Source organism: Lissotriton helveticus, chromosome 7 (genome assembly GCF_964261635.1).
Source record: "Lissotriton helveticus chromosome 7, aLisHel1.1, whole genome shotgun sequence".
Classification (NCBI taxonomy): domain Eukaryota; kingdom Metazoa; phylum Chordata; class Amphibia; order Caudata; family Salamandridae; genus Lissotriton; species Lissotriton helveticus.
The window spans coordinates 870,985,390-871,005,182 of NC_136068.1; the positions used below are offsets into that span (position 1 = coordinate 870,985,390).

Here is a 19,793-nt window from a genome sequence, read left to right on the forward strand (position 1 = left end):
CTGGCTCTGGGGTGTTTACAAAGTTCATAGACCGCAAAAACAGACTGGTGGGTATGGTGGCCATCTTGTAATGGTGCGGTGTGTTATTTCGGCTGGTATTGTGCAAAGATATCTAATGTGTAAGGCAGAAGGTTGTGTGAGAATAAAGATAAAAAGTGTTGTTGATGTATGGACGAAAATGAGCGTTCTGGGTATTCTAAGTGTAATACCACTACAATGGTAAAGAATCAATTATGGGTCATTAAATAAAAAAATCAATTACGGGTCATTAAATGAAAAAAAAGGGTAGTGATGGGTGTCATTACCGGTCAGTGTCTAAATCTACTGTGGTTACAGCAGATCAACAATTAACTCAAGTTTAAAACAGTACATAAGATGGGTTCATGAACAATCATTGCACATAGCATTGAGTTAGTAGCAAGTTTCTGAAAAACTGATACAAGAATATATATGATCAAGGGTATCATGAACAAAAAAACATAATACATAATGGTGGAAAATTACATGATTATAAAAAACAACTGTATTCCATCCTGTCATTTAAGCCTTTTGGCTGACAAGCGTCCAACTTTTTTATTCAAACGATTTCGCGTTGCAGTTGTTTCTTCCTGTTGTCAATGCCCTGTCTGAGCGGGACTACCTCCAAGACAAGAAATCTGATCTGGCTGATGTTATGATTGTTGGTGATGAAATGTGCAGCAAGTGGTGATTTCATGATTTTATTTCTGATGGTACTTTTATGTTCTGTAAGTCGAGTCTTTATTTTTCTCTCTGTTTTCCCTACGTACGGAAAACCGCACGGACATTTCAATAGGTAAACCAAATTTTTAGAATCACATGTGGCATTGGTAAATAATTTGATGGTCATTCCTGATGCGGGATGGTTCAATGAATTGCCTTGAATTACATTGTGGCAATGACTGCAGTTAAAGCATGGTTTGGTTCCTGTGTATCTTGCACTGGTTGCTCTGGGTGTCGTTTCCAACAGATCATTAAGATTTTTGGATCTCTGATAAGCAAAAAGTGGCATCTGGTTAAAAATCCCATTAAAATCTGGTTCGCATTGAATCATTTGCCAATTCTTTAAGATTATTTTCTTGATCTGTGAACTTTTAGATGAAAATTTAGAGACAAAGACGGGTCTGTCGGTGGACTGTTGCCTGTTGTGGGTGGACAACAAAGTTTGGCGATTGATACTGTCAGACCGTTCACTAGCGGAGCTTAAGACTTGAGTGGGGTAATTTCTGTCTTTAAACTTGGCGATCAGATTTTGCTCGTTAGTTAGAAATGTATGTGGTTGTGAACAGATGCGTTTAATCCTCAGTAATTGTGAGTAGGGTAAGTGTTTCTTCATGGGAAGAGGGTGGCACTGGCAACTGTTGTAATGCAATGAATTGTTTCTGTCAGTGGATTTGATGTGTAGATCGGTCTCTATTTTGTTGTTGTGACACTTAACCAGTACGTCCAAAAAGGGTAAACTGTGGGTACTCACAGAGTGTGTAAATTTAATGTGATCATCTATGTTATTGATATATGAGATGAACTCAGTGATCTCTTTAGGTATTCCATTCCAAATCAGGAAAATATCATCTATATACCTCCAAAATTTTAAGATTTTCTCATTCCATCTGGGGTTGGTTAGGATATGGTCTATTTCCAGTCTGTGCATAAACAAATTAGCATACCTGGGGGCTGCACAATTACCCCTTGAGGTCCCCACTAGTTGCAGGTAGAATTCTCCGTTCCAGGTAAAGTAGCTATGATACAATGTGTATTGTATCAGTCCCAAGAGTAGAATTTTTAATTCTTGTTTGATAGGATGCGACATTAAGAATGATTCAATGGCTTCCAAACCCCTGTTGTGAGGGATGGACGTGTATAAAGCACACATGTCAATGGTGCATAGGGTAATGTTGGCGTCAGGATCTAGAGTGGTTTGATCAAGCTTATTAAGAAAGTCAGTGGTGTCCCGTAGGTATGTGGTCATCTCCTTCACTAAAGGTTGCCTGCTGGGCACTGTGCCGTTTGGTCGGCACTGCACAGAGGACTTAAATTCGTTTATTACAATAGGACTTAATTATATACCTTAACAATCATTTTTTGGACTTTCAATTTTTTTTAATTAACGTACCAGAAGATTGAATAAGTGGTAACATGGCTTTTTTTCTATTATTGGGTAGATGTAAAAACTACATAAGAATGGCAGACAACTCACTTAGAGAGCAACCAGAAATGGCAACGTTCTGAACGTTGGATTCCTTCATACTGAAAATAAAAACATTGCTTTCATATTTCAGTCTTGTAACTGCATTTCTGAATGGTTACTGTCTATTAACCCTTTCACTCCTGTTTGGAGGTAGCACAAAATGGATGCCTTTGTGACAATAATCCTAGCAATATCACGATAATCACAAACAATGAATTTGCGGAAAAAACAAGCTTCAGAAATCAAACTTCCCTTAATCTTTTTATATTGCCTACACCATAATACACTTTCTTGGACCATTCTCACTAGGCAATCTTACCTAACTTATACATCAATTAACCTAACCCTCTCCAATTTATAAAAATTAATTCCTGTTTCTTTAACACCCTTCCCCAATACACCCTCTGTAGGTTCTCCATAGAAACACACTTAAACCAGTGTGTCACAAGTTTACAACACATTCCAAAGGACCATACTAGTTACAAAATGAACTACAACATGTGTGGTTACTGCACATACTGTAAAGCCTATCCTACTCTCTATTACATTTTTTCTGTTTACCAGAGCCAATGAAATATCTTTTTACTAATCTTTTCCAAATGTAACCTCCTATTATTCACCTGCATATTCCCTTCTTCCAATCAAATTTCAAGTTGTTTTCAAACCACAAGCACACGTGCATTTTCACTGCCTTTCCTAGTATCAATTGTAATATTTTGATGCAGATCTGTCCTGTATTCTACTCCTCCTGCCTACAAAATTCTTACAGTGTAGATTGTGGCCACAGCTATGTCTATTGAGCTAAAGAGGCTCCAAAAAAACAAAGGTATTAACTTGAGACTTGGGTTTGCCAAATGTGGAGATTAGTTGGTTTGGCCAGAGAGGGTTAAAGTTCAATCAGGTGCTGGCTTTGGTTAAAACCATTGTGGATTTCCAAACTCCTCACCTTATGACTGTGCGCTGTGATGGCAATTGCCTAGGCACATTGACTGGGGTAGGGCTGGAAATCCTAAGGAAGGATACCTTTGCAGAACTGATGTGATATTTCCCTCACACTATCTTGGTGTACTCTAATATATGCCAAAGACAGAAATGGAAGTGGTCAAATCAATTCTACCCACAGATTGACAAAACCAGGAAACCTATATATAAAACAGTTTCTGCTTTCCTCAGAGACCATAACATGGGCTGTATCTTCGACAACAATCTGCGTTTTGACATGCATGGAATATATAGAGGTGATGGAGTTCACTTTACAGACGAAGGGAACGGGGTGTTTCTAGGCAACCAGAAACTTTGCATACAGTCTTATATTTAGCTGTCTTATACGCACTCTCAACACAAAGGTTCTTGTCAGAGCCACCCAAGAGCCAAAAATGTTGTTATTTTTGTTGTTAACTGACCTTTTGGGGGAATTTTTTAACTTTGCGGTGATGTCACAATGATCGCAATCATGTAGCGAAATTGCAAAACAAATGCAAACATTCAACGACCACCACCACATAAAAAAATTATAATTAAAAAAATAATTCTATTACAATACACACATTACTAACTAAAAGAATGTTTGTACACATATCTCTGTAATACCTTTTTTTAAAACTGTGTTTAAACCCGACTTCCTGTTTTTGCGATGACGCCGAAAGTCGAGATGACTTTGGTATCCGCGACGATCGCACTTTTTTTAAGAGGTGTAAAATACATATATGCACACATTTTACAGTATTTTAGACACTAGGGCTTTATTACTGGACTGTTTAAAGTCATATTTTTGTAGGGAGTTTGTATAAAAACAACCATTTAAATGGGTTTTTCATTTTACAGTGATGCCGGACATATTGATGATATTGGTAGCCCTAATCGCTGCAAATGTGTTGCGAAATGACCAAACAAATGGAGACATTCAATAGCCACCACCACATTCAAAAGTTATAACCGCAAAATTGATTATAACCAACAGAATAAACACATTACTATCTAAATGACTGTATAATAGCATGTACACCTCCCTTAATATCTCTATAACACAGTTCATAACTTTTTGAGTCTTATCTATAACTTGCATGCATCACCAGGGCCAGCTCCCGCTATCTCCCAAAGGTTCCCACCATCAAGAGGCAGCTGCTTACTTTGGCTTGGTGCGAGCTGTGACCGCTCCCACCAAGCAAAAGCAAACAATCACCTTCCAGCAAGTGGGAGCTATCAAAATGCTCCCACTCGCTGGAAGCAGAGTTTTAATCTCTTTTCTAGCCCACAGACATGCAGGAAGCAAAAGAAAAAAAAGTATTGCTACCGCACGCAGGGAACTGCTTTTCCAGCAGCTGCCTGCATGTGGTAACAATGCTGGTTCCTGCAGGTAGTGGGGAGGTGGCTGGAACCATGGGGGCCTTGAGGCCTAATCCCCTTGCGGTCCCTAACATTTACAATGGTTGCCACAGTCAGGGACCTCATACAGGTGTGGTTGAGGAGGGAAGAGAGGTGAGGTGAGAGGAGGTGGGATAGGTCCACTGGGTAAGCGCGCAGCTCTGCTGTGTTACCTGAGGAAGAGGACGGGACAGGGGACTGGCAGCTTTGACAAAGGCAGCACGGTGTTCTTGTTTGTTTGACGCTTTGTTTAAGCTTATGGCTGTTTGGGAAAATTACCATTTAATGGCAGTTGTTTAGCCCGAGCAGCAGGTGGGGCTACAGTACGACTAACTGAGAATCTTTCCACGGCACTAGCTGATTACAGTTATCAGTCCTCTGCAGTACCATTTTCTTGATGCACATAACATTGGTGGTATATTCATTGCAAAAAGCAGAAAGGTCTTTTAGCTGTTTGTCATAATCTTACCATAAAAGCTCCTTCTTACAAACTAATTGTTTTGCTTGTATTTTCTTGGCAAGCAAAGGAATAACGTTTGTTATGTTTAATGTTTTATTGCCAATATTTTGTTTGCCACAAGACATAATTGCAGCTACCTGATAGCCAATGCTAAAGAGGCTGTTCTTCATCTGATAACATTCCCTTTGACCATTAAGACCTTTTTGGGGTATCTCATGAATCGTGTATTCAGTGGCACAAAATCTGCAGCAAGTGTAGGGATTTGAATTCTAAGCAGGCAGTGCCTCAAAAGTGAGGAGACATGAAAGCATGCTTGATGATTCAGGCAAAAGGTGCTTTCAAAGTGGGATGTTGATCTCGCTTTGTGAAGGTGATTCCGGCACACACCTCTGCTACAAATTGGCCTCTGCTGGGCAAATAACTGAAACAGACATAAAACAGTGTGTACTTTTCTGCCTGTGATAACTGAGTTGTTAACTTTCCAGTCTTTGTCCTGCGGTGTACGTTAGTAGCTCTGTTGGCCATAGCTATGATCACACAATCTTCTATACCTTCACTACATAGTAATATGATCGGACTTTCTTTATTAGCAACGATTTCTGTTTTTGAGTGTGATTATTAAATGGTTTCAATGTACATGTAGCACACTACCATAGAAAGGTGGGAAATTGGATGTCTTTTCAGTCTACACCACGTGTTGTAATAGGTTTCATCAAACAGGCCTTCCTTTATGGCATTTGTTGGCTTCCCCCAGAGCTGTGCCGAAGTCCAACAACTGGGCACAGCACAAGAATTGAGATCTGTAATAATATAAGGTGAAAAAAATGTAGGCTTTTGGTAAAGAAGAGTGGCCCGTATCCCAAACTATCACAGATACTGGCTAAGGTAATTTGATGTATAGCTTGAGTCGAGAATGAATATTATATCTATTCTTCAGCTTTTTCCAAAGTTGAAGTTTTCTGAAAGGTATGCAGGAACGTACGCGCCACATTTTGTAATGTTGAAGCCTCACAGGCAGCGTCATGCAAAAATGTCTTCTTGGCCATCGAAGCATTTTTAATTGCTCTTATTGTTACAGAATATATAAACCATTTGAAAGATGGGGGCTTCTTAGGGCGCATATACTAAACATGGTTAGTGGGCTTGGCTTTCATGGAAGCTTATGCAAAAACAACAGGTGATGGACAGAATGCAGAACAATGTCATACATTCACCCCAGTATAGAGATCTGGTCCTAAATTCATCTTTTTTTTGCTCACCATGCCATTCCAGTTTGAACCCAGCCATATGCAAATCAGTCTTGACCCTGTGCCCCATGGGAACAGTCCAGCCCGAACTGCCAAGCCAGGTCCTCCCTGGATTGGAAACAAGCATCCAAGGACCGGTCTAGGGTTTTCAGCCCTCATCAGCCAGGATAGCTTGATTCCAGTGGCATGGAGAGCACGGGACTCACGTCTGAGCATACCCGTACCACTCGGGGTGACAAATGCAAAAACAACAGGTGATGGACAGAATGCAGAACAATGTCATACATTCACCCCAGTACAGAGATCTGGGCCTAAATCCATTGTTGTTTTGCTCACCATGCCATTCCAGTTTGAACCCAGCCATATGCAAATCAGTCTTGACCCTGTGCCCCATGGGAACAGTCCAGCCCGAACTGCCAAGCCAGGTCCTCCCTGGACTGGAAACAAGCATCCAAGGACCGGTTTCGGGCTTTCTGCCCTCATCAGCCTGTATAGCTTGATTCCAGTGGCATGGAGAGCACGGACTCACGTCTGAGCATACCCGTCCCACTCGGGGTGACAAATGCAAAAACAACAGGTGATGGACAGAATGCAGAACAATGTCATACATTCACCCTAGTACAGAGATCTGGGCCTAAATCCATTGTTTTTGTGCTCACCATGCCATTCCAGTTTGAACCCAGCCATATGCAAATCAGTCTTGACCCTGTGCCCCATGGGAACAGTCCAACCCGAACTGCCAAGCCAGGTCCTCCCTGGACTGGAAACAAGCATCCAAGGACCGGTTTCGGGCTTTCAGCCCTCATCAGCCTGGATAGCTTGATTCCAGTGGCATGGAGAGCACGGGACTCACGTCTGAGCATACCCGTCCCACTCGGGGTGACAAATGCAAAAACAACAGGTGATGGACAGAATGCAGAACAATGTCATACATTCACCCCAGTACAGAGATCTGGGCCTAAATCCATCGTTTTTGTGCTCACCATGCCATTCCAGTTTGAACCCAGCCATATGCAAATCAGTCTTGACCCTGTGCCCCATGGGAACAGTCCAACCCGAACTGCCAAGCTAGGTCCTCCCTGGACTGGAAACAAGCATCCAAGGACCAGTTTCGGGCTTTCAGCCCTCATCAGCATGGATAGCTTGATTCCAGTGGCATGGAGAGCACGGGACTCACGTCTGAGCATACCCGTCCCACTCAGGGTGACAAATGCAAAAACAACAGGTGATGGACAGAATGCAGAACAATGTCATACATTCACCCCAGTACAGAGATCTGGGCCTAAATACATCGTTTTTTTGATCACCATGCCATTCCAGTTTGAACCCAGCCATATGCAAATAAGTCTTGACCCTGTGCCCCATGGGAACAGTCCAGCCCGAACTGCCAAGCCAGGTCCTCTCTGGACTGGAAACAAGCATCCAAGGACCGGTTTCGGGCTTTCAGCCCTCATCAGCCTGGATAGCTTGATTCCAGTGGCATGGAGAGCACGGGACTCACGCCTGAGCATACCCGTCCCACTCGGGGTGCCAAATGCAAAAACAACAGGTGATGGACAGATTGCAGAACAATGTCATACATTCACCCCAGTACAGAGATCTGGGCCTAAATCCATCGTTTTTTTGCTCACCATGCCATTCCAGGTTGAACCCAGCCATATGCAAATCAGTCTTGACCCTGTGCCCCATGGGAACAGTCCAGCCCGAACTGCCAAGCCAGGTCCTCCCTGGACTGGAAACAAGCATCCAAGGACCGGTTTCGGGCTTTCAGCCCTCATCAGCCTGGATAGCTTGATTCCAGTGGCATGGAGAGCACGGGACTCACGTCTGAGCATACCCGTCCCACTCGGGGTGACAAATGCAAAAACAACAGGTGATGGACAGAATGCAGAACAATGTCATACATTCACCCCAGTACAGAGATCTGGGCTTAAATCCATCGTTTTTTTGCTCACCATGCCATTCCAGTTTGAACCCAGCCATATGCAAATCAGTCTTGACCCTGTGTCCCATGGGAACAGTCCAGCCCGAACTGCCAAGCCAGGTCCTTTTGTTTTGCTTTGTTCGCCCTAAGTTGGCAGGGTATGCTCAGACGTGAGTCCCTTGCTCACTTGGCCACTGGATTCAAGATAGCCTGGCTGATGAGGATTATGAATCCGAAACTGGTCCCAGGATGCTTGTTTCCGGTACTGGGAAGACATGGCTTGGCAGTTCGGGCTGGACTGTTCCCATGAGGCACAGGGTCAGACTGATTTGCATAAGGCCATGTCTGAACTGGGGTGGCCGAGTGAGCTAAAGAATGGTGATGGATTAAACCCAGATCAGTTGACTGGGGATGAGTGTTTGATTTGCTCAAACGCTCTGTCCATCATCCCCTTTCGTTTCGCTTTGTTCGCCCTAAGTTGGCAGGGTATACTCGGACGTGAGTCCCTTGCTCACTTGGCCACTGGATTCAAGATAGCCTGGCTGATGAGGATTATGAATCCGAAACCGGTCCCAGGATGCTTGTTTCCGGTCCAGGGAAGACATGGCTTGGCAGTTCGGGCTGGACTGTTCCCATGAGGCACAGGGTCAGACTGATTTGCATATGGCCATGTCTGAACTGGGGTGGCCGAGTGAGCTAAAGAATGGTGATGGATTAAACCCAGATCAGTTGACTGGGGTGAGTGTTTGATTTGCTCAAACGCTCTGTTCATCATCCCCTTTTGTTTCGCTTTGTTCTCCCTAAGTTGGCAGGGTATGCTCAGACGTGAGTCCCTTGCTCACTTGGCCACCGGCTTCAAGATAGCCTGGCTGATGAGGATTATGAATCCGGAACCGGTCCCAGGATGCTTGTTTCCGGTCCAGGGAAGACATGGCTTGGCAGTTCGGGCTGGACTGTTCCCATGAGGCACAGGGTCAGACTGATTTGCATATGGCCATGTCTGAACTGAGGCGGCCGAGTGAGCTAAAGAATGGTGATGGATTAAACCCAGATCAGTTGACTGGGGGTGAGTGTTTGATTTGCTCAAACGCCCCGTCCATCATCCCCTTTTGTTTCGCTTTGTTCGCCCTAAGTTGGCAGGGTATGCTCAGACGTGAGTCCCTTGCTCACTTGGCCACTGGATTCAAGATAGCCTGGCTGATGAGGATTATGAATCCGAAACCGGTCCCAGGATGCTTGTTTCCGGTCCAGGGAAGACATGGCTTGGCAGTTCGGGCTGGACTGTTCCCATGAGGCACAGGATCAGACTGATTTGCATATGGCCATGTCTGAACTGGGGTGGCCGAGTGAGCTAAAGAATGGTGATGGATTAAACCCAGATCAGTTGACTGGGGGTGAGTATTTGATTTGCTCAAACGCTCCGTCCATCATCCCCTTTTGTTTCGCTTTGTTCGCCCTAAGTTGGCAGGGTATGCTCAGACGTGAGTCCCTTGCTCACTTGGCCACTGGATTCAAGATAGCCTGGCTGATGAGGATTATGAATCCGAAACCAGTACCAGGATGCTTGTTTCCGGTCCAGGGAAGACATGGCTTGGCAGTTCGGGCTGGACTGTTCCCATGAGGCACAGGGTCAGACTGATTTGCATATGGCCATGTGTGAACTGGGGTGGCCGAGTGAGCTAAAGAATGGTGATGGATTAAACCCAGATCAGTGGACTGGGGGTGAGTGTTTGATTTGCTCAAACGCTCCGTCCATCACCCCCTTTTGTTTCGCTTTCATGGAATCTTAGTCACATGCATTGCATCCAAATATCCTTTGTTTGATCAGAGTGGCGATGACACATATGAGAATGTGTGGGAGGTGGGAATGCTGGGGCGGCGGCAAGTCCATTGAAATTAAGAATAACAGAGCAGACTTGTAATAGATTGCTGTCTCCTGTATATTTGCCATTTCTCAAAGGTTACAGGTTACAGTTAGAAAATAAAATTTTCCAAACTCAGAAATACACTTTAAAAAGCAAAGGCTACAGGGCTGTTACAGTTAGGAAATAACTTACAAAATTGTAGAAATTCACAAAAAAAAAGGTAACAGGGATGTTATAGTTAGGAAATAGAATAAGAAAAAAGTTAGTCACACAATCAAAACAAAGTGTTAGGGACATTAGAATTAGACTCATATTTCACTTGTACAAAACCATTGAAATTCAGAAGTCATAGTTACCTGAACTAACTATAACGTATGCCCCCATAATGCACTGCTTATGGCCTCACATATTACATCAATCATGACATGGTCAGTGACATCACTGATGACATCTCAAGCTTAATTATAATGTTCCAGGAACCTCTGTTTTTTTGTGTGACAACACACCATGGCGCTGACGAGGCCAGATGAGGCCGAAATGCATACGCCACAATTGAAGAAATAAAGGTGTCGCTGTCATTCCCCCATGTGGCTTCTGCTTCTTTCAACTTTGGGAGGAGATTGCTTTTCATTCGATTCACGCGCTTTTCCAGAGGCGCGTTCAGTTGCCCATCCTTCACAAGCTGGCCTGGAGGTTCTGGTTCCTGCTTCGTCTAGAAGTATTCTGTTTCCTTCAAGCAATTGAAACGCCAGGCTCACCTACGAGCGCGAGTTAAACTGCAGCAGTGCAACGAGGTTATTAACCTCAGCCTGGTCAGGTTGCATTCCTTCCTGCCCCCGTTTTATATATACTCGTGCTGTAGGTCGAAGGATTAGGGGACTTGATTGACATTTTTTCTACATTTTTTACTGGGATTTCTACAACGCTGTGCGCAATTTTGAACTACCCACATTCATTTTGGACAATTCCGAGTATGACCCTCTGCAGCACTTACCTGGACTCCAATGGTGCATCCTGGGTGTTTGAGTCCTGGATTCTGCTAGGACCTACACAATCAAGTGATTTCACCTGTGGAGGGGCGGAGCAAGCACTGCACCAACCGGTTCGCAGTTAAATACACTCATATGCAGAGCGCCTGAAATCCCTTTCAACACACCATGGCGCTGACGAGGCCAGATGAGGCCGAAATGCATACGCCACAATTGAAGAAATAAAGGTGTCGCTGTCATTCCCCCATGTGGCTTCTGCTTCTTTAAACTTTGGGAGGAGATTGCTTTTCATTCGATTCACGCGCTTTTCCAGAGGCACGTTCAGTTGCCCATCCTTCACAAGCTGGCCTGGAGGTTCTGGTTCCTGCTTCGTCTAGAAGTATTCTGTTTCCTTCAAGCAATTGAAACGCCAGGCTCACCTACGAGCGCGAGTTAAACTGCAGCGGTGCAACGAGGTTATTAACCTCAGCCTGGTCAGGTTGCATTCCTTCCTGCCCCCGTTTTATGTATACTCGTGCTGTAGGTCGAAGGATTAGGGGACTTGATTGACATTTTTTCTACATTTTTTACTGGGATTTCTACAACGCTGTGCGCAATTTTGAACTACCCGCATTCATTTTGGACAATTCCGAGTATGACCCTCTGCAGCACTTACCTGGACTCCAATGGTGCATCCTGGGTGTTTGAGTCCTGGATTCTGCTAGGACCTACACAATCGAGTGATTTCACCTGTGGAGGGGCGGAGCAAGCACTGCACCAACCGGTTTGCAGTTAAATACACTCATATGCAGAGCGCCTGAAATCCCTTTCAACACACCATGGCGCTGACGAGGCCAGATGAGGCCGAAATGCATACGCCACAATTGAAGAAATAAAGGTGTCGCTGTCATTCCCCCATGTGGCTTCTGCTTCTTTCAACTTTGGGAGGAGATTGCTTTTCATTCGATTCACGCGCTTTTCCAGAGGCGCGTTCAGTTGCCCATCCTTCACAAGCTGGCCTGGAGGTTCTGGTTCCTGCTTCGTCTAGAAGTATTCTGTTTCCTTCAAGCAATTGAAACGCCAGGCTCACCTACGAGCGCGAATTAAACTGCAGCGGTGCAACGAGGTTATTAACCTCAGCCTGGTCAGGTTGCATTCCTTCCTGCCCCCGTTTTATGTATACTCGTGCTGTAGGTCGAAGGATTAGGGGACTTGATTGACATTTTTTCTACATTTTTTACTGGGATTTCTACAACGCTGTGCGCAATTTTGAACTACCCGCATTCATTTTGGACAATTCCGAGTATGACCCTCTGCAGCACTTACCTGGACTCCAATGGTGCATCCTGGGTGTTTGAGTCCTGGATTCTGCTAGGACCTACACAATCGAGTGATTTCACCTGTGGAGGGGCGGAGCAAGCACTGCACCAACCGGTTTGCAGTTAAATACACTCATATGCAGAGCGCCTGAAATCCCTTTCAACACACCATGGCGCTGACGAGGCCAGATGAGGCCGAAATGCATACGCCACAATTGAAGAAATAAAGGTGTCGCTGTCATTCCCCCATGTGGCTTCTGCTTCTTTCAACTTTGGGAGGAGATTGCTTTTCATATATATATATATATATTACCTACTGGCGGTCGCCAGTAGGTAGTTATAGTTAGGATTGTTTTCCATAGGAAATCCGCAACATTCTATTGGGAATAACTTTGGCACAGATTGAGGGATCTGCCTGTAATTTTCCTTAAATTTGCCTCGCTGCGCTCCGCTCCTTTCCTGAAAGATTGGGGGGGATTCAACAAGCGGGGGCAGAGATAAAAGGGGGGTCCCAAAACGTGTTTTCCCCATGTTAATTTCCATAGGGCGGTTGGACTCTCTTTTAGCCCGAACGGCTGAATGGATTTCTACCAAACTTGGCAAAATTGTAGGGACTGGTAGCCCGATGTGCCTTTGCTATGTCTCAAGATATGTGCTCTAGTGGATTTTGAGTAATTTAGGTTCAAAAAAATATATATATCTATAGGCGCGCCCCGGTACGCGCCCCGGGGCGCGTACCAGCGCTACGCGAGTTCGCGAGCGGAAAGCTGATTGCTCTCGGGTGTCTGTCAACATTCCAAACAGTCCAGAGCGGCCGCCGTCTTGTGTCTCGGTAGGATCGAGACACAAGAGGTGGCAAAAACAAAGGGGGCAGAGTAGACCCCCCCTGACCCCCTAGGTTTGATGTGGGGGCTATAAAAACACCCCCCCCGCGCGATTTGCGCGGGGGGGGGCGCACCCGGTACGCGCAACGGGGAGCGTACCGGGGAGCGTACCTTGGGGAAAAAAGAATGACAGATTTTTAAAAAATTAAGCCATTTTTTATAAATTGGAGGTAGTTCTAAAAAGAACTGTTTTTTTTCTTCTTTTTGTTGTTTTATATTTTTTTAATGTTTTATTGAACATTTTGTACTTTTTTTGGCTTATGAACTATTTTATATTTTTTTGATATTTTTATGGGGAGAAACAAAAAACAGGGAATTGTAAACGGCTCAACTGGAGCAAAAAAAAAATCAGGAAAAAGGTATGGTTTTTTGGGGCAATTGTGGTTGTCACCAGCAAGGATGATGAGCTTTATGCTCTGCTCACCATAGGTGATGGTCTTACCACAAAAAATACATGTGATCCTGAATTCACCAAACCGTGGTTGTATGCTTGGGATCATCTCCCTTGTCTCTGGTCCCGATGGAGTGGGTTGCTTTCTTTTGGAGGTGCTGGGTGAAGATTGGGGAGGGTTACTGGCCAGTTCACTCACCTCTGCAGCAGCATAGTTGTTGGGATGCCTGCGCTGCATATGCCGAATCATGGTGTAATTGCCAAATGAATATTTCTTATTAGGGTTCCCCCTTGAAAGTTCAATGCCACAGATTCGGCAAGTCACCTTTGGCGCATTCACTTTCTTCTTGCCCTCTGGGATGGAAAAAACTCCCATACAATGTGCTCCTTTGGCCTATATGGGGTATTTTCTTCTGGCAGGAATGTCCTTCTCCCCTCCTCCTCCTCTTCTTCTTCTTGACCACCAATGTGATGTTGTGGTGGTCCTCTTGGTGGTGATGGTGGTGGTGGTGGTGCAGATGCTCCAGCTGCTGCTGCTACTGTAGCCATTTTAAAGTACAAAAGATTAGTCACAGATCTCCAAACAGGTCTTCCTCAGTCAAAGGACAAAGTCAGAATAAGGAAAAAAGGTGGGGGCTTTCATCATTTGGAAAAAAAACTGTCCTGGACCAATGAAAAGTGTTATTTTCAGGTCACATGACCCGGACTTTCATCATTTGGAAACCAAAACTGTTCTGCACCAATGAAAAATGTTATTTTCAGGTCACATGACCCGACGCGCTTACGCTACGCGCCCCGGGGCGCGCCCGGCGGCGCTTACGTTGCGCGATCGTATGCGCTCGGGTGCTTCCGGGTGCGCTTACGCAGTGCGTCATATGACGCATCACGCGGCTACGCGATACGTCACGATGTTGTTTTCGTTCGCGGCAATAGCGCTAACAGGACGCTCACCGGTACGCGCCCTGGGGCGTGCCGTAACACTGCGCTTACCGGTGAGCGCATCGGTACGCGCCCCGAGAGCGCTCCGGGGCAAAAAAAAAAAACATAAAAAAAATAGTATTACATAATTATAAAATATAAAATTCATTATAAAAAATATTACATTTCATACCTATAGAGATTTGCTATTAAAAAACCTAAGAAATTCACTGAAAAAACCATAGGTTTCACACCAGTTATAGTTAGGAATTAGCATTTAAAAAAACTATGAAATTCACTGAAAAAACCATAGGTTTCACATGAGTTATAGTTAGGAATTAGCATTTAAAAAACCTATAAAATTCACAGAAAAATCATAGGTTTCACACCAGTTATAGTTAGCTGGAAATTTTACTCGCATAAAACCAATGAAATTCCCACGTTATAGTTAGTTGGACTCACTATAACTTGCGCGTGCAATGCACTGCGGATGACGTCACATATTACATCACTCATGACATGGTCAGTGACATCACTCATAACATCACTGATGACACCATCCAGTGAATGTGTGTCTTTTTTAAAAATAAATATGTGACGTCATCAGCAGTGCATTGCACGCGCAAGTTATAGTGGGTCCAACTAACTATAACGTGGGAATTTCATTGTTTTTATGCGAGTAAAATTTCCAGCTAACTATAACTGGTGTCAAACCTATGGTTTTTTCAGTGAATATATATATACATACACACACACACAATGGTAATGAATAAATTATACTATGTGCATCTGCATGCAGCATTTATACCATGCCATGTTTATTGTGTGAACTTTTTTAACATAAGAAATTTAAGGGAAACCATAGTGCTGGGTGCACAATTTGTGCAGTAGGTAAGATCACATTTAGGCGTCCTCCTGACTATAAGAAGAGTTATTTCCCTGTGTAAGGTAATTGTCACATGCAGTTTATGAAGAAGTAAAACGTTTTTTTCCTGTCAATTTAGCTCTGTTGTGGTAGCAAACTCAAATTTGATCTTTGCACTGTAATTACAAATGTGAGTATTTGTGTTATTAGTACAGTTGCTCTAAATTACATTTTGCAAATTAACTTTCACTGCCATGGCATATATAAAGTTGCAACACTATTTTATCTTAGCTGTTAATTCTTATATAACTGATGCTTCTTGAAGGAATTGTCCAATACTATCACAGCAGGTATTTCATCGATTGCAATATTTATTATTTTGTTTGGTATTAGTAAGGGCCTACAAATCTAAGCACAAGGTTCAAACATACCTGGTCTTGGAAATTCATCAGACTCCCTGTGAACTAAATCAGAAACGCGATTGCCATAATGCATTCTGTTGTCATGGTCATACGCCTTCAGTGTTTCGCTTGAGCTATAGGATTTCTGAGTGGGCACCCGGCAGTCTTCACTGTCCAGCGATGAGCTAGTATAACGGCATTCCTTTCCACATCGGCCTCTTGTTAAAGAACGATGTCTGCGGTCTTTTATATCCATTTTCTTGGCCTCTTATCAGAAGTATTCTTTTTGTGGTTGTTTTTCTTCTGTGGCCTAAAATGAATAATAAAAAAAATATATATATATGGATAATATGGTCAGAGTTTCAGTGTTTCACAAAACTGTGACTGTTAGTATTTACAATCTAAGTTTTCTAAAATTTCAATCAGGAACATTTAATGGTAGTTTTCCGGTGCACATCCTAAATGTACATTGTTTAAAACACCATTGATCTATACTTAAAACTGTGCACATAAATAAATGTGCAGTCCTGTTTCAAATACCACCTTTATGTCTCTGGTAGTTACGTCTGCAATAACCTGGCATTACTGAAGTAGAAAAGGGTGGCATGGCACCGTTATCAGTGTTTAAATGAAATGCTATATGACTATGGGTAGAGCAAAACACTCATCGTTATTAGATCAGATAATCTATATTTGGTATACAAAAATATTTTAACCATTAAAGGCTTAAGTGCTGAAACGCGTTGTTTTTGCCATTAAATCTCTTCATTTTCTGCACAAAAAGGTGTCCGAGTGGTCTATGGATCTCTAACGACTTTCCACTAGTCGTTAGAGATCCATAGACCACTTAGACACCTTCTTGTGCATCAAATTCATAAACATGAGTGAAGCAGGTGGTAGCAGAGGATCTTTACCTCCTGACAGACTGTTGATATCTACAAAATCTAAGGAACTCTTTAACAAAGAAAAATGTGCCATATGCCAAACGAATCCAAAAGAAACGCTACATCAAATGCAGATAGACAGAGGAGAGTTTGAGATACTATAGCAATACGGCAAGGCAAAGTTCATAAATGATTGCAACCAATGGCTGAAGAGGATCAAATATTTTATTTTATACAACAGAAAAAAGGCAGGAAAAAAATCATTCAAAAATAGCAGAAACCAGTAAATCACAACAAGAATCTGAGTTTTCAGAGAAAGCGACAACATCCAAACCCAATGCCCATTCACTTTGAAGATCGATGGCTACCCTTCAAAAACTGATCAGAAAGCAGAGGATCTTCACTGTATTATTTGTGGTATAAAACAAGGGTCAAAGGGATTGAGGAATGAGGAAAGTACAGAGTAAATGAGTTTCAAATGGCAAACGTCTTTTTATCTGCAGCTAGCTTCTTCCAAGACGATGTTTTAGGCTGATTAGCTGATCTTAACAGTGAGGTGAGTGTATTTTCAGCAAATTTGTATGCCCACCTGAACTACATGCATGCATGCATATATTCAAAAATATGATTTGCACAATGAGCTCCCAGGAGCAATGTAACTTCCAGCCTTCAGTTAAGATTGCACTCTTTGAAAAAGCAAATTTTAAAGCCAATCTTGAGTGCTGGCTATGGGTTCACACTCAGCGAGATCAGCGATATAATGGTCAACATTGCTGAAACTGTTTTGAATCATGATAATGAAATGAGGATTTTTCTGTTGAGAATGTACAATGACAGAATTTGTTTTTGTCAGTCTAACAAAAAGAATAAGCCACTTATGGTGTTCTCAGCTGATTTGACTCCTGTAGTTCTTTCCAGCCGCGGCCTGTTGCGGGAATTCCGTGGGGCAGAGAGGTGAGGCGGGGGAGGGGCAGGGTGGGGGTTGCTAAAAACCGGAATATGGATAATTGGAGGAAGTAAACAATTTAATAAATCCCCTCCCCCGCCCCGCCTCTCTGCCCCACGGAAATCACTCCACGGGCCGCAGCTGTTACTTTCTGCAGTAAAAGCAGCCGGAATCATTTTAGGAAACGTCCTGAAAGATTTAAATTTTGGACTTAAAGAAAAATTCAATGATGCTCCAGTGCTCTGCATATCGTGGGACTCAACAAGAATGTCTCTTGTTGTCTTAATTTTTTATTGTTTATTATCAGCAATGAAAAACTGTTACAAACTAAAGTTCTTTAGTTCAGATCAGAAGCTGACAACATTGAAGAAGAAGTGGAAGATAATCCCATGAACCAACAGGCTTATGCTGTGCAAATGCACTGTATTTTCCAAATCATGTTTTACAAATTCAGTATAGTATCAGCATTCAATCTTTATTCAATTAAAAAAAAATCATAATAGATACAGATTCCAATATTTTGCACGTCAGGCAAAGGTATGACATGTGTATGGTACGTTAAAAATGGCCAAGGCCCGCTCCTGGTGTACCAAAATTTTTATCTAGCATCTGAATCAGATTTTGTTGACATCTGTCTGTAAAAAAATATCAAGAATAACAATAAAATACAATTAATATATACAACAGTGCAAATTAGGTTAAAAAAAGAAAAAAGAAGGAAACAGCAGCATGAAATTCATGAAGTGCAAAGGCTTTGGTCATGTCCTCCTTTTTCAGTTAGTTACTTCTTCTCGGTACAAATGGCCATACGCCTCTTCCATTTAGGCTAATAAGGTGCATGAGCAGTCATATAGATAACATAAATAATACAGTGATAAGCAGTGATAAGTGACCTGGTCTAGTTAAAAACTATAAGGTGCACAATGAATCATAAGTTTAGTAAAGTGCTAGAGCATCTGCCATCAGCCATGTACCTAATCTAGTTGAAGGCAATAAGGTGCATAGTCAATCATATGTTTAGTAAAGTGCTAGTGCATCTGACACACTGTCAATATCAAGCACAAAATGTACATTAATGTAAACAATGGATTTTACATCAGTATGCGGTTCTAAAATCAATGATTACAAATAGTTGTTTGTGATTTAAAATTTCAGTCTGTTTCTCCTACGGCAAATAAATATCTACTAAGACTAAAAACAATTTTCCACGATGTATCTGTTTTTAAGATGTTTTATGAATTACAATAGGGCAAAAAAATTCTCCACTGTGCAAAAGTAGTGAGCTAATCACTTAAATAAAAAAGATTGGTATATCAACAAGGTATAATGACACTGTACGGAGCAGGAAGTTGTTAGCAGTTCCTGTTGTAAAATCTTGCAAATCCAGCAGCACACCACTTCCAAGTCACTTTACTAGGAAAGGATTTACAATTGCTTCTCTTGATCATTTTAATTTTAAAGACAACTCTTCTTTGTCTTGAACACCCAAAGCACATAATACTGCCATGGTGCTTCTTCAAGACGGTATCAATGAGGGAACTAAACAAATGAAGCTGCAAAGGTATAACCCAACAGCCCTGCCAACATGTGCAAAATCACTACAAGCCATCAACATGTGGCAGCCTACCAGAAAGTTTCAAAGTGGCTGATGACCTTTGTTTAACTGATGCTGCAGTCTGCAAATCTTATTTAACTGAATTTATCATATTACTTAACCAGTGCAGACTGAAGGATGAAGAAAAAACAGCTCCTCCATGGGCTGGAATTCATGCTCTGATCTCCCGTCCCACTGAAGAAGGTTGGGTTTTTACTATTTGCATACTATTTCCAGTCACAAACTACACAACAGTATGCACAGCTCTAAAAAAAAAATCCAAAATGTGCCAGCTTGAAGACCACGCTATCCTGCCAATTTTCTGTGATATAGGTGTTTTCAATATTGTAGCTGACATTTTAATGAGCAATCCAGTAGAATTTGATGATCTTTATCCAATGATGGACATTTTTCACATGACAAAAGTTGTGTTGTGGTGTACAGGAAGTTATGTCAGTAGATGTGGCATAGGCAATGTACTTATTAAGGCTGAAATCTTTGGAAGCATACCTGTTCAGTCAGTATTGAGCGGAACTGATTATGTTTGTTCGTTATAA

At 42.6% G+C, this 19,793-nt stretch overlaps 1 protein-coding gene across 1 annotated transcript in view; it reads right to left on the bottom strand.

The window, feature by feature from the left end:
- LOC144769317 (teneurin-2-like) overlaps positions 1-19,793 on the bottom strand; it is an 853,614-nt gene that overhangs the window by 107,486 nt on the left and 726,335 nt on the right. The window contains exon 4 of the mRNA XM_078653392.1: positions 15,843-16,122. Coding sequence (XP_078509518.1) covers positions 15,843-16,068 — 226 coding nt within the window. The 5' untranslated portion in view covers positions 16,069-16,122. The remainder of the gene's footprint in view (positions 1-15,842; positions 16,123-19,793) is intronic.